At 40.4% G+C, this 19,856-nt stretch overlaps 1 protein-coding gene across 11 annotated transcripts in view; it reads left to right on the plus strand.

The window, feature by feature from the left end:
• MAP7D2 (MAP7 domain containing 2) overlaps positions 1-15,606 on the plus strand; it is a 155,587-nt gene extending 139,981 nt beyond the window's left edge. For 7 of the 11 annotated variants that reach the window (XM_069761497.1, XM_069761496.1, XM_069761494.1 and 4 more), the window contains 3 exons: positions 1,618-1,807; positions 2,290-2,558; positions 12,827-15,606. In XM_069761497.1, coding sequence (XP_069617598.1) covers positions 1,618-1,807; positions 2,290-2,539 — 440 coding nt within the window. In that variant the 3' untranslated portion in view covers positions 2,540-2,558; positions 12,827-15,606. The remainder of the gene's footprint in view (positions 1-1,617; positions 1,808-2,289; positions 2,559-12,826) is intronic. The other 4 variants (XM_069761502.1, XM_069761503.1, XM_069761500.1 and 1 more) reach the window with 1 other exon arrangement.
• Positions 15,607-19,856: the final 4,250 nt, after the last annotated feature.

The following is a 19,856-nucleotide window of genomic DNA, read 5'->3' on the forward strand; positions in this document are numbered from 1 at the left end:
GCACCATTCATTTTACCTTTCTATGAACTTGAAAACGTGAAAAAAATTTTTGAAGTGCTGTGCAATTGTGGAAAAAAACAAAAAACAAAACACAATTCCACAATTGTATTTTGCTTTGTTTTTACGGTTTTGAATGGTAAAAATAACTCAATGCCATGATTGTCCAGATCAGTATAATTTTAGTAATACCAAACATTTAGGTTTTTTTTTTGTTTTGCTTTGTTTTTTTTACTTAAGTAGTAAAGAAAAATTTTGTTTGTGACGCCATTTTCTGAGACTTTAAACATTTTCAATTTTTGCTGGATGAAGCAATGTGAGTTCTTGTTTTTTTCATGGTGATCTGACTTATTTTATTAATACCATTTTGGGGTACATAAGACATTTTGATCGTTTCTTATTGCATTTTTTTTGCTGAGATTATTTTGTTTCTCATCATGGCTTTTACTGATCATGAAAGACTGTCATCATCTCCTGGGAAAAAATTCAGGTTCGGCTCCTGAGCCTGCATCAAAGACTGGGACGCGACATGTGACTTGCTAATACTTTGTCATATGTTTAAAGGGAATATTTGTCAGCACATTCTACCCCCAAGCCAAGTACATGCCTGTGTGGCTTTTTCAGTTCTTGTATACAAGGAACTGACCAGTTATAAATTGGACAAAACACTTAAATACGCCATCGTTTCAGTCATCCAGGACCTTTGTCACGCTGATATTCTGTAAAATAATTTACATAAATCGATAGCGTGTAAAATGCTCAGACCATTATGTCACATAGAAAGCAGATACTTGAACATGTTGCCAGTGATATCGTAGATCAAGAGAAGGTGTACGATGTGTATAATAAGTGTCAATCGAAGATATTTGTGAAGGAACCGAAACCATAAAAATAAACAACTGCCTATACGCTGTATATAAGAGCGTATTCACAGGGAGGACACACAATGTCTGTTACATATGTATGAGTATAGTCATGCCATACACAGGCCGTGTAAGTAATGGGATTACCAGGAGACACATGGCTGTATTTACATTCTATTTGACATAATAGGTGACGATTATAGTCTCTAATATGTCATACTAGACTGGTGTTGATCACCTCTGGCATGCTGTATTGATGAACACTATGTATTTTATTACTGTTGTAGAATATGACCATGATCAACGTTGGCGAGTTTAGGTATTCTGTGCATTTCATAACTGATTCATGCAAAATCTTCAAGTATTGTTTGAATAACGGATGACGTATAAATGAAAACGATACAAGTTCTATATGTTTTAAATATAGAAAATGTAAAAAAATATGAAATGTTTACAAAAATATAAAATTAAATATAAACCTGAGTTAAACAATAGATTATTTTCTGATGGCAGGTTCTCTTTAAAGAGAAACAGTGACCAGGATAGGTTTTTCCACATGGAGGATCTATATGTTGGGCAGGGAAGCAAGTTCTCTCTTTTTGATCTGAACCTATAGAAATATATTTGGATTAAAAAGTAAAGAAGGCTTGAGGCAAAAGAGTGATAATGATGGAAAGGGTGGAAGACAAGGTCAGTGATACTGTCACACACAACCAACTAACTTTTTTTTTTCTTTATTTATGTAATGAATTTCCAGGCCATCTAAATGGATTTTCAGCTCATGCCCAAAATAAAGTACCAACTGTTAACATCATTGAAACAAAGCCTCAGGAACTGTTCCCAAGTGTCCTGAAGACGGCTGTGGGTACTATCCATCTTGATGTGCTCGAAGGGAAATGTAACAGCTTGGATGATTCCATTGATGAAGTCCAGTCAATGGATGTGAGGTATATACACAAAGTCTTGATTTCCACTGGTATATTAAAAATGACAATTGTTAATACACAGCATGGGTGTCACTTTCTTGTACCACATTCCCCAATGAAGGTAGCACTTTCTCAGCCTTCCTCCACACACATCATCTAACATGGCTATTACTTTTTCTTATTTCTCCATCCCCGCCTTCATCCATACACACTACCCAATATACGATTTCTTATACATGCATACTGCCCAAAATATCACTGCCCACTAATCACTAATTAGCCCCCAGACCAACTACACATTGGAGATCTCATCATGCCACCCACCTCCAACCATGAGTTTCGCTTTTTTAGCTTCTCCCCCACCCCCAGTCATACTTTCCACCCAACATGGGTATCACTTTTTTTGGAAGACTAATACATATTATGTTTTCATATTGCAGCATTTTGTACAATAACATTCTTGATATTGAAATATAAAAGAAATATACATTTTTTGTCCACAGTCCTGTGTCCAAGGAAGAACTTATATCCATCCCGGAATTTTCACCATTGAATGAGCACATTCCCGGCGTGTCATTAGATCACAATGGGACTAATCATTCCAGAGCTTTAGAAGATCTGCTGGACTTCACTGGCCAAGCCACATATTCCAAGATAGCCGGTGAAGGCATACATATCGATGACTGTAATAGAAATCTTATTGATGGATTTAGCAGTCCTAGTCAAGAACCTAAACTGAATGCTATTTGCTGATTTGCACAGTGTAACATGGGTAAGCTGAAATGTGCTACTTTCATTGATGGAACACATCACATTAGCCATGTTGATAAATTATAGCATTTGCCTTTTAAATTGTTAAATAAATATCAACCCCTTCGTGACACAGCCTGTTTTCACCTTTCTGACCCCGCCAAATTTTTCAATTCTGACCACTGTCACTTTATGAAGTTATAACTCTGGAACGCTTCAACGGATCCCCGTGATTGTGAAATTTTCTCGTGACATGTTGTACTTTATGATAGCAGTAAAATTTATTCGATAAGACTTGCGTTTATTTGTGAAAAAAAACAGAAATTTGGCGAAAATTTTTGAAAATGTCACCATTTTCCAAATTTTAATTTTTATGCCCTTAAATCAGAGAGTCATATCGCACAAAATAGTTAATAAATAACATTTCCCACATGTCTACTTTACATCAGCTCAATTTTGGAACCAAAATAATTTTTTTGTTAGGAAGCTACAAGGGTTAAAAGTTGACCAGCGATTTCTGATTTTTTTTCAATAAATTTTACCAAACCATTTTTTTAGGGACCACATCACATTTTAAGTCACTTTGAGGGGTCTATATGAAACAAAATACCCCAAAGTGACACCATTCTAAAAACTGCACCCCTCAAGGTGTTCAAAACCACATTCAAGAAGTTTATTAACCCTTCAGGAGCTTCACAGCAGCTAAAGAAACATGGAAGGAAAAAATGAACATTTAACTTTTTAGTCACAAAGATGATATTTCAGCAACATTTTTCCTCATACCTCATATGTGGGGAAAAACCACTGTTTGGGCGCCACATGCAGCTGTACCTCTGGCAGAGAGGGCCTTGAAGAGTGGGATGCTAGAGTAAAAGTTATCAATGTAGAAGTAATAACCCTTATCCAGCAGTGGGTGCAGCAATTCCCACACAATTTTTGCATGTACCCCCAGGACGGGGGGACATTCAGGGGGGTTAATTTGGGTGTCCTTCCCCTCGTAGACACTAAATCTGTGGGTGTACCTTGAGGTACTCTCGCACAGATTGTACAGCTTTATTCCGTACCTGGACCTCTTACTGGTCAGGTATTGTCGGAATTTTAGCCTCCCGCAGGTATTTTTTTTTAGGCAGGAAAAATAAAATGTTACCTCCCTACCTATAAGGGTATGTGCACACGTTGCGGATTTGGCTGCGGATCCCAAGTGGATTGGCCGCTGCGGATTCGCAGCAGTTTTCCATGCGGTTTACAGTACCATGTAAACCTATGGAAAACCAAATCCGCAGTGCACATGCTGTGGAAAATACCACCCGGAAACCCTGCGGTGTATTTTCCGCAGCATGTCAATTCTTTGTGCGGATTCCGCAGCGATTTACACCTGCTCCTCAATAGGAATCCGCAGGTGTAAAACCGTGAGTGAAATCCTAACAAAAAACGCAGGAAATCTGCGGTAAATCCGCAGGTAATACGCAGTGCGGAAAACTGCATGGAAAAATCCACACGCGAATCCACAACGTGGGCACATAGCCTAAAACTACTCTATAAGTTTTTGGGTTTTTTTTCCCCTAAAACGAGATCAGACGTCACCAAACACTGACACCGGCTATACCTAACACACTACCTTTAAAACTACTCTACACGATTTTTTTTTTTTCTATAAAAATTTCTGGTGCAAGCAATTAACTTCATATGGCACATGCTTAGATTGCACACAGGTGGACTTCATTTCACTAAGGCTACTTTCACATTTCCGTCGGTAGTCACCCGTCACAAAGCGTCAGCGCGACGTACCGACGGAAGTGTTTGCTTTCACATTTCCGTCTGCAGTCCCGGGCAGGAAAGAGACAGAGAGTGAGATTTCCTGCCGGGCATGCGCAGATGGAAAAGCAGGATGCAACACACAGAAAAACGTTCCCTTGAATGTTTTTTCCAGACGGGCCGCCAAAATCCGACGCAACCAATGCACAATGGACGCAAAGTGTGGCCATACGTCACGATCCATCGGCAATACAACTCTATGGTAAAAAAACGCATCCTGTGGGCAAATTTGCAGGATGCGATTTTTTTTCCCAAAACGACGCATTGTGACAGATACAAAACAACGTAAGTGTGAAAGTAGCCTTAGTGTCACGTGGTCTGTCAGTATATACACACCTTTTCTGAAAGGCCACAGAGGCTGTAACACCATTAAGCAAGAGGCACCACCTACCAAACAAAACCATGAAGACCAAAGTCGGGGACAAAGTTGTTGAGAAGTACAAGTTAGGGTTGGGTTATAAAAAATAAATAATAAACAAATAAAAAAAATTCCAATCTCTGATAACCCCTGGATCACCATTAAATCCATTATCATGAAACGGAAAGAACATGGTACAAACCTGCCAAGAGAGGGCTGTCCACCAAAACTCTCAGCCCGGGCAAGGAGGGCATTAATCAGAGAAGAAACACAGAGACCAAAGAAAACCCTGAAGGAGCTGAAGAGTTCCCAAGCAGAGATTGGAATACATGCAACCACAATAAGCCATACACTCCATAGATTTGTCCTTTTATGGAAGAGTGGGTGGAAAAAAAACTTTACTTGCACACTGAAATTAAGGCTCGTTTTGAGTTTGCCAAATGACATGTGGGAGACTCCCCAAATGTATGAAGTAAGGTGCTATGGTCAGATGAGACTAAAATTAAACGTTTTGGCCACCAATGTAAACGCTATGTCTGGCGCCAAACCAACACAGCTCATCACCCCAAGAACATAATCCACACAGTGAAATGTGGCGGCAGCATCATGCTGTGGGGATTTTTTTTTTCGCAGCAGGGACAGGGAAAATAGTCTTGAGTTGAGAAGATGGATGATACAAAATACAGTTATTGAGCAAAACATGTTTCAGTCTGTCAGTGATTTGAGACTGGGACGGAGGTTCACCTTTCAACAAGACAGTGACCCAAAGCATACTGCTAAAGCAATGCTAGAGTGGTTTAAGGGGAAATGTGTACGTGTTTTGGAGTGGCCTAGTCAAAGCCCAGACCTTAATCCAACTGAGAATTTGTGGTCAGACTTGAAGATTGCTTTTCACCAGAGGAAACCAACTAACTTGAAGGAGCTGGAACAGTTTTGCCTTGAGGAATGGGCAAAAATCCCAGTGGCAAGATGTGGAAAGCTCATAGAGACTTATCCAAAGCACCTTGCAGCTGTAATTGCCGCAAAAGGAGGCTCTACAAAGTACTGACTTTAGGGGGTTGAATAGTTATGTACACTGAAGTTTTCAGTTATTTTGTCCTATTTGTTGTTTGCTTCGCAATAAAAAGAAAACCAAATGTTCACAGTTGTAGGCATGTTCTTTACATGAACTGATGCAAACCCTAAAAAAAACAGCAAAATTCCTGGTTGTGACTTAGCACAAAATGAAAAATGCCAAGGGGCGTGGTGGGTGTATGAATAGTTTCGCAAGCCACTGTAAATATGGCATCCCTGTTGCACCGACCTGAAGAATAAAGTCTTTTAATCACTTATACCACAAGAAGAATGGCGTAAAAAGTAAATAAAACCAATTGCTTTATCCTGCGCTCTACGCTGAGCGCTTACACCTGGGTTTCCGTGGAAATCCATGAAATATGCGATTCAGATGGAACTCTCGATGGAAGATTTCCTATAATGAGGCAGATGGAGGCACTATGAACGCTGTCTTGCCTATGATCAGGCATGTCCATCTTTTTAAGTGCACATAAAAGTGCAGTCAGCCACAGTTTTGTGCACCTTTGAAAAGGACACAGCTGAACAGAGGCCAGATGGAGTCCAGGGTCATTCTGCTGCCTCATTACAGTGAGTGGCTCCTTCAGGCGTTTTATTTGAATCACGTCGCTTAGAGATTTAGATGGAAACCCCAATGTAAGTCCTCAGCGTTGAGTTTAGGATAAATGAGATCCCAAATGTTATGCAAAATGTTTTCAATAAAAGCTTCAACTCAATCCACAAAAAAAGCAAGTCCCCACTCAGGAATATCATATCTCAATGGAAATATAGTGGTCTTTGACGTTACTTGTAGTACTAAGGCTCTGGAAAAGCACCATGGCTCCTCGCCCCCCCCCACCCTCCAGAAGAAAAGCACATATGGGGTATTGGTGTACTCAGGAGAAAATGAACAGTACAATGTTATGCAATTTCTCCCATTATCCCTTTTGAAAAATAAAAACTTGTGGCAAAAGCAACATTTTAGTGGAAAAAATTGTAATTTTCCATGTACTCAGCCAAATTTTATACAATTTTGTGAATCGCCTAAAGGTTAAAAATGATCACTACACCCCTATATGAATTCCTCGACATGTGTAGTTTCCAAAATGGGGTAACTTGTGGGGGTTTCTACTGTTTTTGGCATAGCAGGAGCTCTTCAAATGTGACATGGTATCCGCAATCTATTCCAGCCAAAACTCCAGAGTTGAGTTGGCTATCCTTCCGCGTGCCCAAACCATAGTATTCCATCACATATTGGGTATCTGTGTACTCAGCAGAAATTGAACAAAACATTGTACTGTCGATTTTTCCCTGTTGCCCTTGTGACAATGAAAGATTTGGGGCAAAACCAACATTTTTGCATTTTTACGGCTCAACATTAAAAAATTTGGTGAAGCACCAGTGATTCAAGGTGCTACTGTAACTACCACCTCTTGAAAAATTCCTTGAGGGAGTGTAGTTTTCAAAATTGGGTCACTAGTGGTGACAGTTTAGGCACATCAGGGGCTCTGCAAACATGACATTGCTACTTCTAATGATTCCAGACAATTTTGCATTCCAAAAGTCAAATGGCTCTGCTTCCCTTCTGAGCCCTGCCATACCCCAAACAGTAGTTTTCCTCAACACATGATATTTGCTTACTCAGCAGAAATTGCCCAACAAATTGTACAGTCCATTTCTTCTGTTTAGTCTTGTGAATATTCAAAATTTGTGGCTAAATCAACATTTTAGTGGGAAAAAGTAAAATGTTGTTTTTTTTTCTTTACTTCCACATTGCTATAATTCCTGTGCAGTGCCTAAAGCATTGATAAACTTCTTTAATATGGGTTTGTGCTCTTTTATGGGTGCAGTTTTTAAAATGGTGTCACTTTTGTTTATTTTCTTTCATATATGCCCCTCAAAGTCACTTTAAATGTGATGTGGTCCTTAGAAGAATTTAGTTTGGGAAATTTTGTTGAGAAATTGCTGATCAACTTTCAACCCTTACAATTTCCTAACGATAAAATATTTTAATTTTCAAAAATGTTGCTAAAATATAAAGTAGACTTGGTAAATTTTCTTTTATTAACTATTTGTGTAATATAGCAATTTTAAAGGCATAAAAGTTAAAAGTTCGAAAATTGTGATATTTTCAAAATTATCGCCAAATTTCTATATTTTTACAAATTAACTAAAAAAATATTGATCTAAGTTTACCACTAACATGAAGTACAATGTGTTGCAAAAAAAGAGTCTTCAAACCACTGGGATATGTTGAAGCGTTCCAGAGTTATCATCTCATAAAGTGACAGTGGTCAGAATTATAAAATTTGGCCTCGTCAGGAAGGTGAAAACAGGCTTGGTTGTGAAGGGGTTACTAGCACAAGCGAACTGATCTATTCTGAATGTACAGCCAAACTTCACTCAAACACTAAAGACATGGAATAATTGAGCATACCTTTATTATAAGATAAATAAATATATGCAAATTGAAATTTACTTAAAGGGAACCTGTCACCTGAATTTGGCGGGACTGGTTTTGGGTCATATGGGCGGAGTTTTCAGGTGTTTGATTCACCCTTTCCTTACCCGCTGGCTACATGCTGGCCGAAATATTGGATTGAAGTTCAATCTCTGTCTTCCGTAGTACATGCCTGCGCAAGGCAAGATTGCCTTGCGCAGGCGTGTACTATGGGGGACAGAGAATGAACTTCAATCCAATATTGCAGCCAGCATGCAGCCAGCGGGTAAGGAAAGGGTGAATCAAACACCTGAAAACTCCGCCCATATGACCCAAAACCAGTCCCGCCAAATTCAGGTGACAGGTTCCCTTTAATCATAAAGTATACATTGTAGCATCTATGTAAATATCCGAATGAAAGACAGGAACGGTTCTCCTAGTGAAGAGGGCCAAGCCGGCATAAGGAGTCCTATAGGAAATGCAATGCGCCTCTGGAAATTCTTCAGAGAGGTATTCTCCACAAGGCAAAACATTCCCCTTTGACCTCTTGTCAGAATCCTCTCACCGCGCCAAATCAGATCTCCTGTTTTGCCCTGATGAGGGACAAACATCCCAGAACACGTCTGCAAATGGATTTCCTGGTTTGGATTATTATCCTAAGTCATGTGGCAAGCTCATTAGAGGGTCAGTATTGACTCTTGGGATTGCTACTTTCAATAAGTGGCATTAGAATTCCAGTCCTCTTCTGGTCTTAAGAGGCTACCTACATATTGAAATTCCAAAAGAAGCATTGTATGGCCTATAAGTCTCCTTACAGCCAGCTTGGCACTCACCACAAACAGAAAGGTTCCCCCTGTATTTGCAGTTAATGAGATTCTCATGCTTCGGGGTGGCCCGTTGGGGGGGCAGGGGTCATTATTTGGTGCTCTGTTCTCATATTCATACTTATGGGCTTAAATGACAGTTCACTGAACCTTCAGTGACCTGCCTCCTATTTTAAATACTGCACTTGCGCAGTTCATATTGTGGTCTTCAGAAAAAATGTTTTATCTACATCAAAATGGCAACGGCACGTATGCAGTAGCACCTATCACTTACCGATAGATGCTACTGCGCAAGCGTCGCTGTCCTTTTGTTGGAGGAAAAAAATTTTTTACTGCAGAAAAATGGCAGCGATGCTTGCACATTAGCATCTATCAGGAGATTGATGCAACTGTGCATGTGCCGCCGCCGGCTGCATGTTGTTGCAGGAAAACGGTGACGGCCAGTCATAGGTGCTACTGCGCATTCGCTGACACCATTTTGCTGTAGTTAAACTTTTTTTCCGAAGACCACTATATGAACTGCGCAAGTACAGTATATAAAATAGGAGCAAGTCACTGAGGGATCAGTGACCTGTTATTTAAGCCCAAAAGTATGAATATGAGAACAGAGCACCAAAAATAAAATAAAGCCTAGCCCACAAGCCGCCCCAGAGCACGAGAATCTCATCAACTGAAAACTGCAAATACAGATTCAAAAGCAACCACAAGACTGATTTAATCAACCCAGGTTTCGTTTTAATCAGTATAACAGCGCCAAACTGACACTGTAGGTTGCTGAGCAAAATCCTGCTGAAAGGTTCACGTTAAACACCTTGTAGCATATATTGTTTGATACACTGAAGCACAAATGTTGACTATAATAACCTCAAGGGAGGGTCTAAGTCAGCAGTTTAGCTTCACACTTCAGTGGAAAATACACTTTATGAATTAAGTAAATTTCAGTTGGAGCATACCTTTTTATTATAAGCAAAAAATAAATATAGATAGATAAAAAAGAGGAACGGCACCAGAAAAAATACCTTAAAGTGTGCAAGCTTCCCTGACCAGCATTCCAATGGCCTTTCAAACAGTGAACAAAAAGGGAAACAGCACAAGAAGATGTAAAAGGGTCACTTCCGTCTTTCTGTCTGTCCTTCTGTCTGTCTGTCTGTCACGGATATTCATTGGTCGCGGCCTCTGTCTGTCATGGAAATGCAAGTCGCTGATTGGTCGTGGCAAAACAGCCACAACCAATCAGCGACGGGCACAGTCCAGACGAAAATGGCTGCTCCTTACTCCCTGCAGTCAGTGCCCGGCGCCCGCATACTCCCCTCCAGTCACCGCTCACACAGGGTTAATTCCGGCTGTAACGGACCGTGTTATGCCGCGGGTAATGCACTCCGTAACTACTGCTATTAACCCTGTGTGTCCCCAACTTTTAACTATTGATGCTGCTATTCTCACCCTCCGTAGTCCGCGGAGCCGCACGCGCTTGCCGCCATCTTCCATTCCCGGCGATGCATTGCGAAATTACCCAGAAGACTTAGCGGTCTCGCGAGACTGCTAAGTCATCTGGGTAATTTCGCAATGCATCCTGGGAACGGAAGATGGCGGCAGCCGCACGCGTATCGCCGGAGCTTCGGTGGATCCCAGGGGGTGAGTATATAACTATTTTTTATTTAAATTATTTTTTTTAACAGGGATATAGTGACCACACTGCTGTATACTACGTGGGCTGTGTTAGATACCGCGTGGCTGCTATATACTACATAGGCAGTGTTATATACTATGTGGGCTGTGTTATGTACTGCATGGGCTGTGCTATATATTATGTGGCCACAGTTATATACTGCGTGGGCAGTGTTATATACTACGTGGCTGCTATATACTGCGTGAGCAGTGTTATATATTACGTGACCAGTGTTATATACTGCGTGGCCTGTGTTATATACTACGTCGCCTGTGTTATATACTGCGTGGCTGCTATATACTGCGTGGGCTGTGTTATACAGTACGTGGCTGTGTTATATACTGCGTGGCCACTGTTATATATTGCGTGGCCTGTATTAACGCATCGGGTATTCTACAATATGTATGTATATAGCAGCCACATAGTATATAGCACAGGCCACATAGTATATAGGAGCCATGTAGTATATAGCAGACAAATACTACATGGCCTATGCTATATACTATGTGGCTGCTATATACATACATAAATACGTATTTTAGAATACCCGATCTACGCTGGATCCCGGCGGGTGAGTATATAACTATTTTTTATTTAAATTTTTTTTAACAGGGATATGGTGCCCACACTGCTAAATACTACGTGGGCTGTGTTAGATACCGCGTGGCTGCTATATACTACCTGGCCAGTGTTAGATACTATGTGGGCTGTGTTCTATACTGCGTGGACTGCGTTATGTACTACATGGCTGCTATATACTACGTGGGCAGTGTTATATACTACGTAGCTGTGTTCTATACTGCGTGCTATATACTACGTGGCCACTGTTAGATACTATGTGGGCTGTGCTATATACTGTGTGGCCAGTGTTACATACTACGTGGGCTATGTTATATACTGTGTGGCTGCTATATACTGCGTGGCTGCTATATACTGTGGGCTGTGTTATTTACTGTGTGGCCTATATTAACGCATCGGGTATTCTACAATATGTATGTATGTATATAGCAGCCACATGCTATATACCACAGGCCACGTAGTACTCCTATATACTACGTGGCCTGTGCTATATACTATGTGGTTGCTATATACATACATACATATTCTAGAATACCCGATGCGTTAGAATCGGGCCACCATCTAGTATAATATGAGTTTCACTTTTTGCATTGAGTAACTGAAATAAATTAACTTTTTGATGATATTCTAATTTTGTGAGAAGCACCTGTATATACAATTATTTCCTTTGTTTGAGCAAGCCTCCCTGTACTTTCAGAATAGCTCAATTGCCTTTATGTTATTAATACTAAGGAAAACTATTTTATAGCTGGCAGAGCAAAATTAACGGGACCCCAAGCTATTCCCCAATAGGCAGAAAATGAGTGGTTCAGATAAATATGGTGAATAACTACACTGCTATCTATTCTCCTAGATAAAGTGATTTTTTTTTTAATCAGATATTTTTTATTAAAGTTTTCAGAACATAACAGAATTTTCTCCAAAATACCCCACAATCTTTTCCCCATTCCCAACCGCTAACCCCCCCACCCAACCCTGGTTCAATGATAAAATATGTCACAAGAAAAATACAGGCATAGATAAGGCACATATCCCAAGGCACCAGTCATGGAGTACAACTAAATCACTTTCAGGGTGATATAAACATGGTATCACGAGAATAAACTTACAGACGGTAAGCCCTGAACATTCAACCATCCTGCCCAAATTTTCTCAAACACTGCCGGTCTACCCCGTTTAAGATAAATGGGATTTTTCTTTTTTTAAATGTACTTTTTATTGAAATTTTATGAAAGTAATACAAACGCAAATACAAAATTCAGGTTAATGTCCGGTGTTTATTCAAGCTCAATAATCTGTGTAATTTAATGGTTAATAAGAAAAGAAAAAGAAAAGGGGATAAGGAGATGGTTTAATATGACAGTAGTGAAAGCTCTCTAGAAATAGCATTTAAATATATTAATAAAAGTTATATTTCAACTAATTCACAACACTTCCTTCTATCCTTTACTCCTATTTTAAGCGCAGAAGCAAATATTTCCAAGACACAAATATGTACATTAGCTATAAACGCTGACCCCAAACTTCAGTTTTCTTGTGCTTTTTTTCTCTACAGATGCTGCAGAGTATCTCAATAAGAAATGCGCTTTGGGCCAATGAACACCGCTGGCAGTTCAACATCAAGAGCCAAATTCTGGATTTTATTATCCAAGCTCAATTATTCTGCAATTCATCATCTATACTGTTCCAAAAAAAAGTGGTGTTGGCAAAAAAAAAGCTACAGCAACTGCATAGTTTGTGCTCAGAAACATCTCTGGGGCATATAGATAATAGAATACATCCTTTGATATTAGAATGGGTCACTTGCTGTAATACTGACTTTCTGGGTTTTTTTTTGGTTTTTTTTAAATCCTGTCTGTAAATTGCGATTCTACTGCAGGAGGTGTGCTTTTTTTAAATTCTGTTTTTATTAGTGTTTTACAAAGATAAGTCAGAAGCAAGTTAACACTGGAGAAATTGAAGGGTCTTTCTATCAGTTTGTCACACTGAACTTCTAATTATTGAATTTCGTAAAAATAAAATAGATTGTAGACGTATAGCAACAGATACTGACATTCATTGTATCAGGATGTAGTGTACCTTATCTTTTCTATCCTCTCCACTAGCATCATATCCAACTAGGTGATATTGCAGTCTGAAAATGTAAAGGCCGGTCTTCAATAAAAGTTGTGCGATCACCTTTTTTTGTTCATACTTTACAATTTGGTCTTTTTACATTCTATTGTAATCTGTTTTTTATTTTTTTAAATCAATAGTACCCAAATATTGTGAAATAGACCTTAAGGTCACTATTGCCCTTAAGACCAAGCTTCTGAATTTGTAGTCTCCATCTTAAATCTATTTCACATATGACAATTTCAACTACAGAAAGGTTGACAGCTATTAGTCGAAGTCCATAAAGCTCAACATGATACATTTGTCCATCTGCATTAATGGACAGTGCCCAGAGGATGAGAAACTCAGTAAATGCTATTTTACCTGCCTAAATGCAGGATGGTCTTTTACTCATTTTTAGCAAACAAACCTCCAGTTCTATGGAAATGTCATGAGATATAACTAATCATATGTGTAATGAAATGTCCAAGACTTACAGTATAGATGATCTACGATGACATATATATATATATATATATATCAGTCACACTCTTAATGAATTCTACAGTTTCACCTTTATTAATGTATATCTGTAATTTACAAATTGTCGAATTCACATGGAAATTAATGATCTTGTAGTGACACAGCAAGATGACACTTGAGTTAAATATTCTCCAATTTTAAAAGGGTTCTCCAAGAATGTACTAAAATTACCCCCATCACGTAATTCAAGCGGCAGCCCATCCTAGTCCTGTGTCTGGAAGGGTTGCAGTCTGAATAAACACGCGTTTCAACTGACAGAGGGGCTCGATGGTTGACACACATATCGATGGTAAGCACACATATCGGAGCTTACGGAGAAGGGCTGTGACAGGAGAATAAATAAATCTTCTCTCGGCAGGCTGTGCAGGGACTGAGGCAAAGATTTATTTCTCCCCAGCTCACAGAGGAATTTGTGCTTATGATACTACTCTTATGACATTTTAGACAAAGGTCTCTGGAGCTTTTTTTTTCTTCAGACTGCACTCATCCGGACTCATGACTAGGGCGGGCTGCCATTTCAATTACCGTATGTGAAGGAGCCATTCTATTACATTCTTGGAGAACGCCTTTAAAAACCCTTTTTCTTTCTGTACCCCAAACCAAATGTGACAAAAATGAAGAAGCATATTATGTCCAATGAATGTTTTGGGCTTCGAACTATTATTTGGTTGCAAATACTAATATGTTCAAGATAATTGCTGTACATTTGGACGGATAAAGCACTACTGTAATGAACTATGAGCAGCCAGTTATAGGTACTGATGTTACTGCCCAAATCTATATATAGGACTAATACTGAGAATGTAATCTGTATAAAGATGAAGTGCCATACATTGTAAATGTAAGCTGTTTCTGTATGTGGACTACTTCATTGTTATTAAGGTGTACATATTATGTTATGATTTGTTGTAAAAAGCCACAGTACATGATGAAAAAGTGACGGTAAATATCTTGTGTTCTGGATAAGTGGGTTGTGTTTTGAAACTATAGCAATGCATACATTACATATATACATGTTCTCAGCCACCATAGAGTAACTGTTCAAACCAAGCACAGTGGCCAAACATTTCAGTGCACCTGCCTATCTATTTATATTGCAGCAATTTCCACCCTCTTTGACAATGCATGCAAAAAGATTAGTTGGGAAGGAGCAGTGAACTGCTAGGCCATGCAAAGGTTCACAGAGTGACTGTTCTTGGTTTCAACAGCCATTTTATGCTGGTAAACTCCCTTTAATTAGCTGAGCTCACAAATGGCAGCCTCTTGTGTATAGGCAGTAGAGAGAAGTTACTTTCCAGGATTAATAAGCAATAAAGATAAAAACAAAATGCACAATTATGGATTTAATTTAATTTATTGTTTAAATAGGCATTGACATAAGAGAATGGAAGCTGAAGTACTGCAGATCGCACCTCGATTTATTGTGCTGTCTGTAGTACAGAGCATATTATGTGTGTCAATATAACACACATTGCCCCATTATATCCATGCTGTTGGTATCGATCTTGCTGAATGTGCAATAAAGCTTAAGCATGTTTCTGTGACTCGCCATCATGACGTGATGGTAATATGTGTTTTACTGTACTTTAAAATGTCCATTAAGATGTAATATTTTATTACCAATTGTAGATTCATAATTGGCATGACATGTATAGCATGTATAGATCAAAGTGAAATACATTTTTGTTTTGAAACAGACTTATTGGCTTTGAGTTTGTTTTTTTACTATTTTATATGTTTGAATAATGTCTTTGGGGCTACGTCAACAGGAAAAAAAGAGAGTTACGTACAGCAAATGCTATATATATAACTGTTTTTGGGGTTGAAATGAATGCAGTAGTAGTTGAAAGCAAATATGGGAAAATCAATTTCCCTACAGTTGTCTCCTTTATGGGTTTGCAGGATAAACGCATCGCAGCAACGTCACATTGACCGTGCATCCCCAATGTTGGATAGAATACCCTCTGAAGATAAAAATGTTGAGGAGCCGCATGTCCTCTTCAGACTGGATAGTCGCTACGGATCACCATGTACATACTACACGTCATGTAACCAACATTCGGGCCAAGTGCCTGGTACACATCTGAAGCCAGCCTCGGCTCACAAGGCCTCTGTTCCATCTACAAGATTTGCTTTCTATCCAGTACTGTTTATCTGAACATCTGTTTATTTAGAGACAAGGGGAAACATTTTTTATGTTTTCTTGACATCAGCCATGACTACTTTAATAAATCTCAACTATACTAACTGGTTAAAATATAAAAAGAATTGGATACACGTCACTCCGTACTCAAGTGGGTGCTCGGAGAAGGATACCACTCCCTCAATACATAAACGTCAAAAATTCCAGCACTCCTATAATATGCAAAAAAGGTTTAATCAAGTGAAGCAATCCCAAAATTCATAACGTTTGTTCCAAGTTCTGGGTAGTCTGATGAAGGTCTAGATGTAAGACCGAAACGTTATGAATTTTGGGATTGCTTCACTTAAATAAACCTTTTTTTTGCATATTATAGGAGTGCTGGAATTTTTGATGTTTAGGTATTAAGAGGTTAAAATAGACTTGAATGTAGGAGAGAAAATGCAGGTATAGATTGTATGTAAGATTGGCATTAGGCTCCATAGCACACAGACTGACAAGAAGACCAGTGTAGTATGGGGTATTCATCAGTGATTTAGGAGTCTGACACCCCCAAAATGCTTATTAATCCACTTATACTGTATGTAGGTGTCTTAACCACCAGCATGTATACTACAGGTATGTATTTTTTATAGAGGTTTGGTTGTCAGAAATTTTTTTTAATTTGCATGCAAATGAGGGGGTTTTGGCCCCTCAATTTACATACTGAGCACTTTGTCCCTTTGCCCTTAAGCAAATGCAAGGTTGAACTTTTCGTTGTAAAAAAAAAAAATGAGACACGGCGTTTCCTTGTGCAATAAACACAAATGTGAGATGGAGATAATCTTGGCAAAGGCTTGTAGACATCTGATATATCAGCTGCTGCTACTTCCTGAGCAATGCTGGAGAAACTGCACTGCAGAATGCAAAACAATATGGCAGAAAATGCAGGACCCAGGCACTACTGATCATGACCATCCAAAGGTATGTTTGGTGGAAAGCCAACACTGTGCATCACCAAAAGAACACCAGTTGTTTTGGTGATGCACAGAAGACCGCCAGTGTTTCATGAAGCGGCATCACCTAGATAAAAGAAGTTGTGTGCACATATCCTAAAACTAAATTTCTTGTCACATTATTCCAGAAAAATGCAATTTAGAAGCTCTATGTGACTCTAGACGTTATATGCACTGCATGCTGTAAGGGTTCTGTGCTGTCAGAGCCGGGACTTGCTGTCATGTAACCACAAGTACCGTATGTGATTTTTTATTTATTTTTTCTTGAAAGCCCGAGATCGTGCTCTCCACCCGAGTGCGCTGAAAAAGTGACTAAAGGTGCCACAAAAAAATGCACTTGGATGCTGGTCTCTTAAAACCCTTTCCAACAGGAGAAGGGTCACCAAAACCAACCCCTGTCCCTCCAAGGCAGAAGGCAACAGTGAGGGTCAGGGAATAAGTCTTCTCCTTCAGCTGAAGCGAAGGGAGCCTGTCGCGTTCCCAGATTATGCCCAGACTGCCACCCAAGCGAGAGCTGGCGACCTTTAACTGTCGACTCTCCTCCCAAAAGAGAACAATCAGGGGGGAGCGGAACTTGATGGCCACCCCCTCCAGACCTATCAGAAGGGAACCCATAAGGGAACCGCATCCAACAAATCCAAGTGACACGTGTGAAAAAGTGAACACACAAACAGTGAAAAAAAGATAAGTTAACCCCTTTCTGACGTCGGACAGGATAGTACGTTCGACCTTAGAATCCCTGCTTTGAGGTTGGCTTCGGCAGTGAGCCCACCTCAAAGCCGCGACATGTCAGCTGTTTCCCTCCCTTTTTTGGGGGACCGAAACGTCGCCAGATGGGCAATTAAACTGCACGTGATTTGACTCTATTATGGTGTGCTACTTCCAATTTTTGTGGATATACTTACTGGGATTGGTACATGCCTGGGAAGCTTTGCACCCTGTAACTATTTTTGTGCTGCTTTAGATAGATAGAGGAAAAAAAAGCAGCACAAAAATAGTTACAGGGTGCAAAGCTTCCAAGGCATGTACCCCCTAGCTATTGAACCCGTTCTACGCCCGGATGGCGAGCATTTATATTGGTATATGGTCTCCATCCTGGTATGTGCTGCTCCCATCCTGCATCCACATCCTGCCATGTGCTGCACCCATCCTGCGCCCCCATCCTGTCATGTGTTGCACCCATCCTGCACCCCCGTTCTGTTATGTGCTGCCCTATTCTGTCATGTGCTGCTCCCATCCTGCGCCCCCATTCTGTCATGTGCTGCTCCCATCCTGCGCCACCATTCTTTAATTTGCTTCTCCCATCCATATGCCCCGTACACTGCTCCATAAAGGTTTATGGCCCCCATAAGATGCTCCATAGTATATGCCCCCGTACACTGCTCCATTATGGTTTATGGCCCCATAAGACGCTCCAGTGTGTATGTCCCCGTATGATGCAGCGATATATATATGAAAAAAAAATACCATACTCACTTATCGTCGCTGGGCACCGAGTGCTGGGGGGCCTGAGCAGGCGGGGACACCGGCGCGCTGTGGGGGTCAGGTGCCGGTATAGCCCCCCAGCACTTGCTATATTCACCTGTCCCCCGTTCCAGCGCTGCGTCCGCTCTGTGTTCCGGCTCCTCTGGCTGTGACTTCAGTCAGAGGGCGGCCCCGGCGCGCATTAAGCGCGTCATCGCGCCCTCTGAACTGTGAACGTCACAGCAGAGGACCGGGACACGGAGCCGCACGCAGCGCTGGAACAGGGGACAGGTGAATATAATACTCACCCTCCTGGCACGTCCACGGTCCCTGCCTCTCCGGTGGAGATCGCAGTGTGCGTTCAGTGTTTACGCATACCGCGATCTCCTGGGAGCGTCACTCTGTGGGGGCCAGACTGCGCCGGCGCTTGCGCAGTCTATAAAGGCTTCGGACAGAGTGACGCTCCTAGCGTTATATTATAGATATATACACATACATGCTTTATATTACAGTGGGTACGGAAAGTATTCAGACCCCTTTAAATTTTTCGCTCTATTTCATTGCAGCCATTTGGTAAATTCAAAAAAGTTCATTTTTTTTCTCATAATGTACACTCTGCACCCCATCTTGACTGAAATAAACCCGAAATGTAGAGATTTTTTCAAATTTTATAAAAAAGAAAAACTGATATCACGTGGTCATAAGTATTCAAAGCCTTTGCTCAGTATTGAGTAGAAGCACCCTTTTGAGCTAGTACAGCCATGAGTCTTCTTGGAATGATGCAACAAGTTTTTCCTCTGCCTTCTTCCTTGCAGATCCTCTCCAGTTCCGTGAGGTTGGATGGTGAACATTGGTGGACGGCCATTTTCAGGTCTATCCAGAGATGCTCAATTTGGTTTAGGTCAAGGCTCTGGCTGGGCCATTCAAGAATGGTCACAGAGCTGTTATGAAGCCACACCTTTGTTATTTTAACTGTGTTTTTAGGGTCATTGTCTTGTTGGAAGGTGAACCTTCGGCCAAGTCTGAGGTCCAGAGCACTCTGGAAGATGTTTTTATCCAGGATAGCTCTGTACTTGGCCACATTCAGGTTTCCTTCAATGACAACCAGTCATGCTGTCCCTGTAGCTGAAAAACACCCTCGTAGCATGATGCTGCCACCACCATCTTTCACTGTTGGAATTGTATTGGGCAGGTGATGAGTAGTGTCTGGTTTTCTCCTCACATACCGCTTAGAATTATCACCAAAAAGGTCTATTTTTTGTCTCATCAAACCAGAGAATCTTATTTCTCATAGTCTGGTAGTCCTTCCTGTGGTTTTTTTAGCAAACTCTATGCCGGCTTTCATATGT

Source organism: Ranitomeya imitator, chromosome 3 (genome assembly GCF_032444005.1).
Source record: "Ranitomeya imitator isolate aRanImi1 chromosome 3, aRanImi1.pri, whole genome shotgun sequence".
Taxonomy (NCBI): Eukaryota; Metazoa; Chordata; class Amphibia; order Anura; family Dendrobatidae; genus Ranitomeya; species Ranitomeya imitator.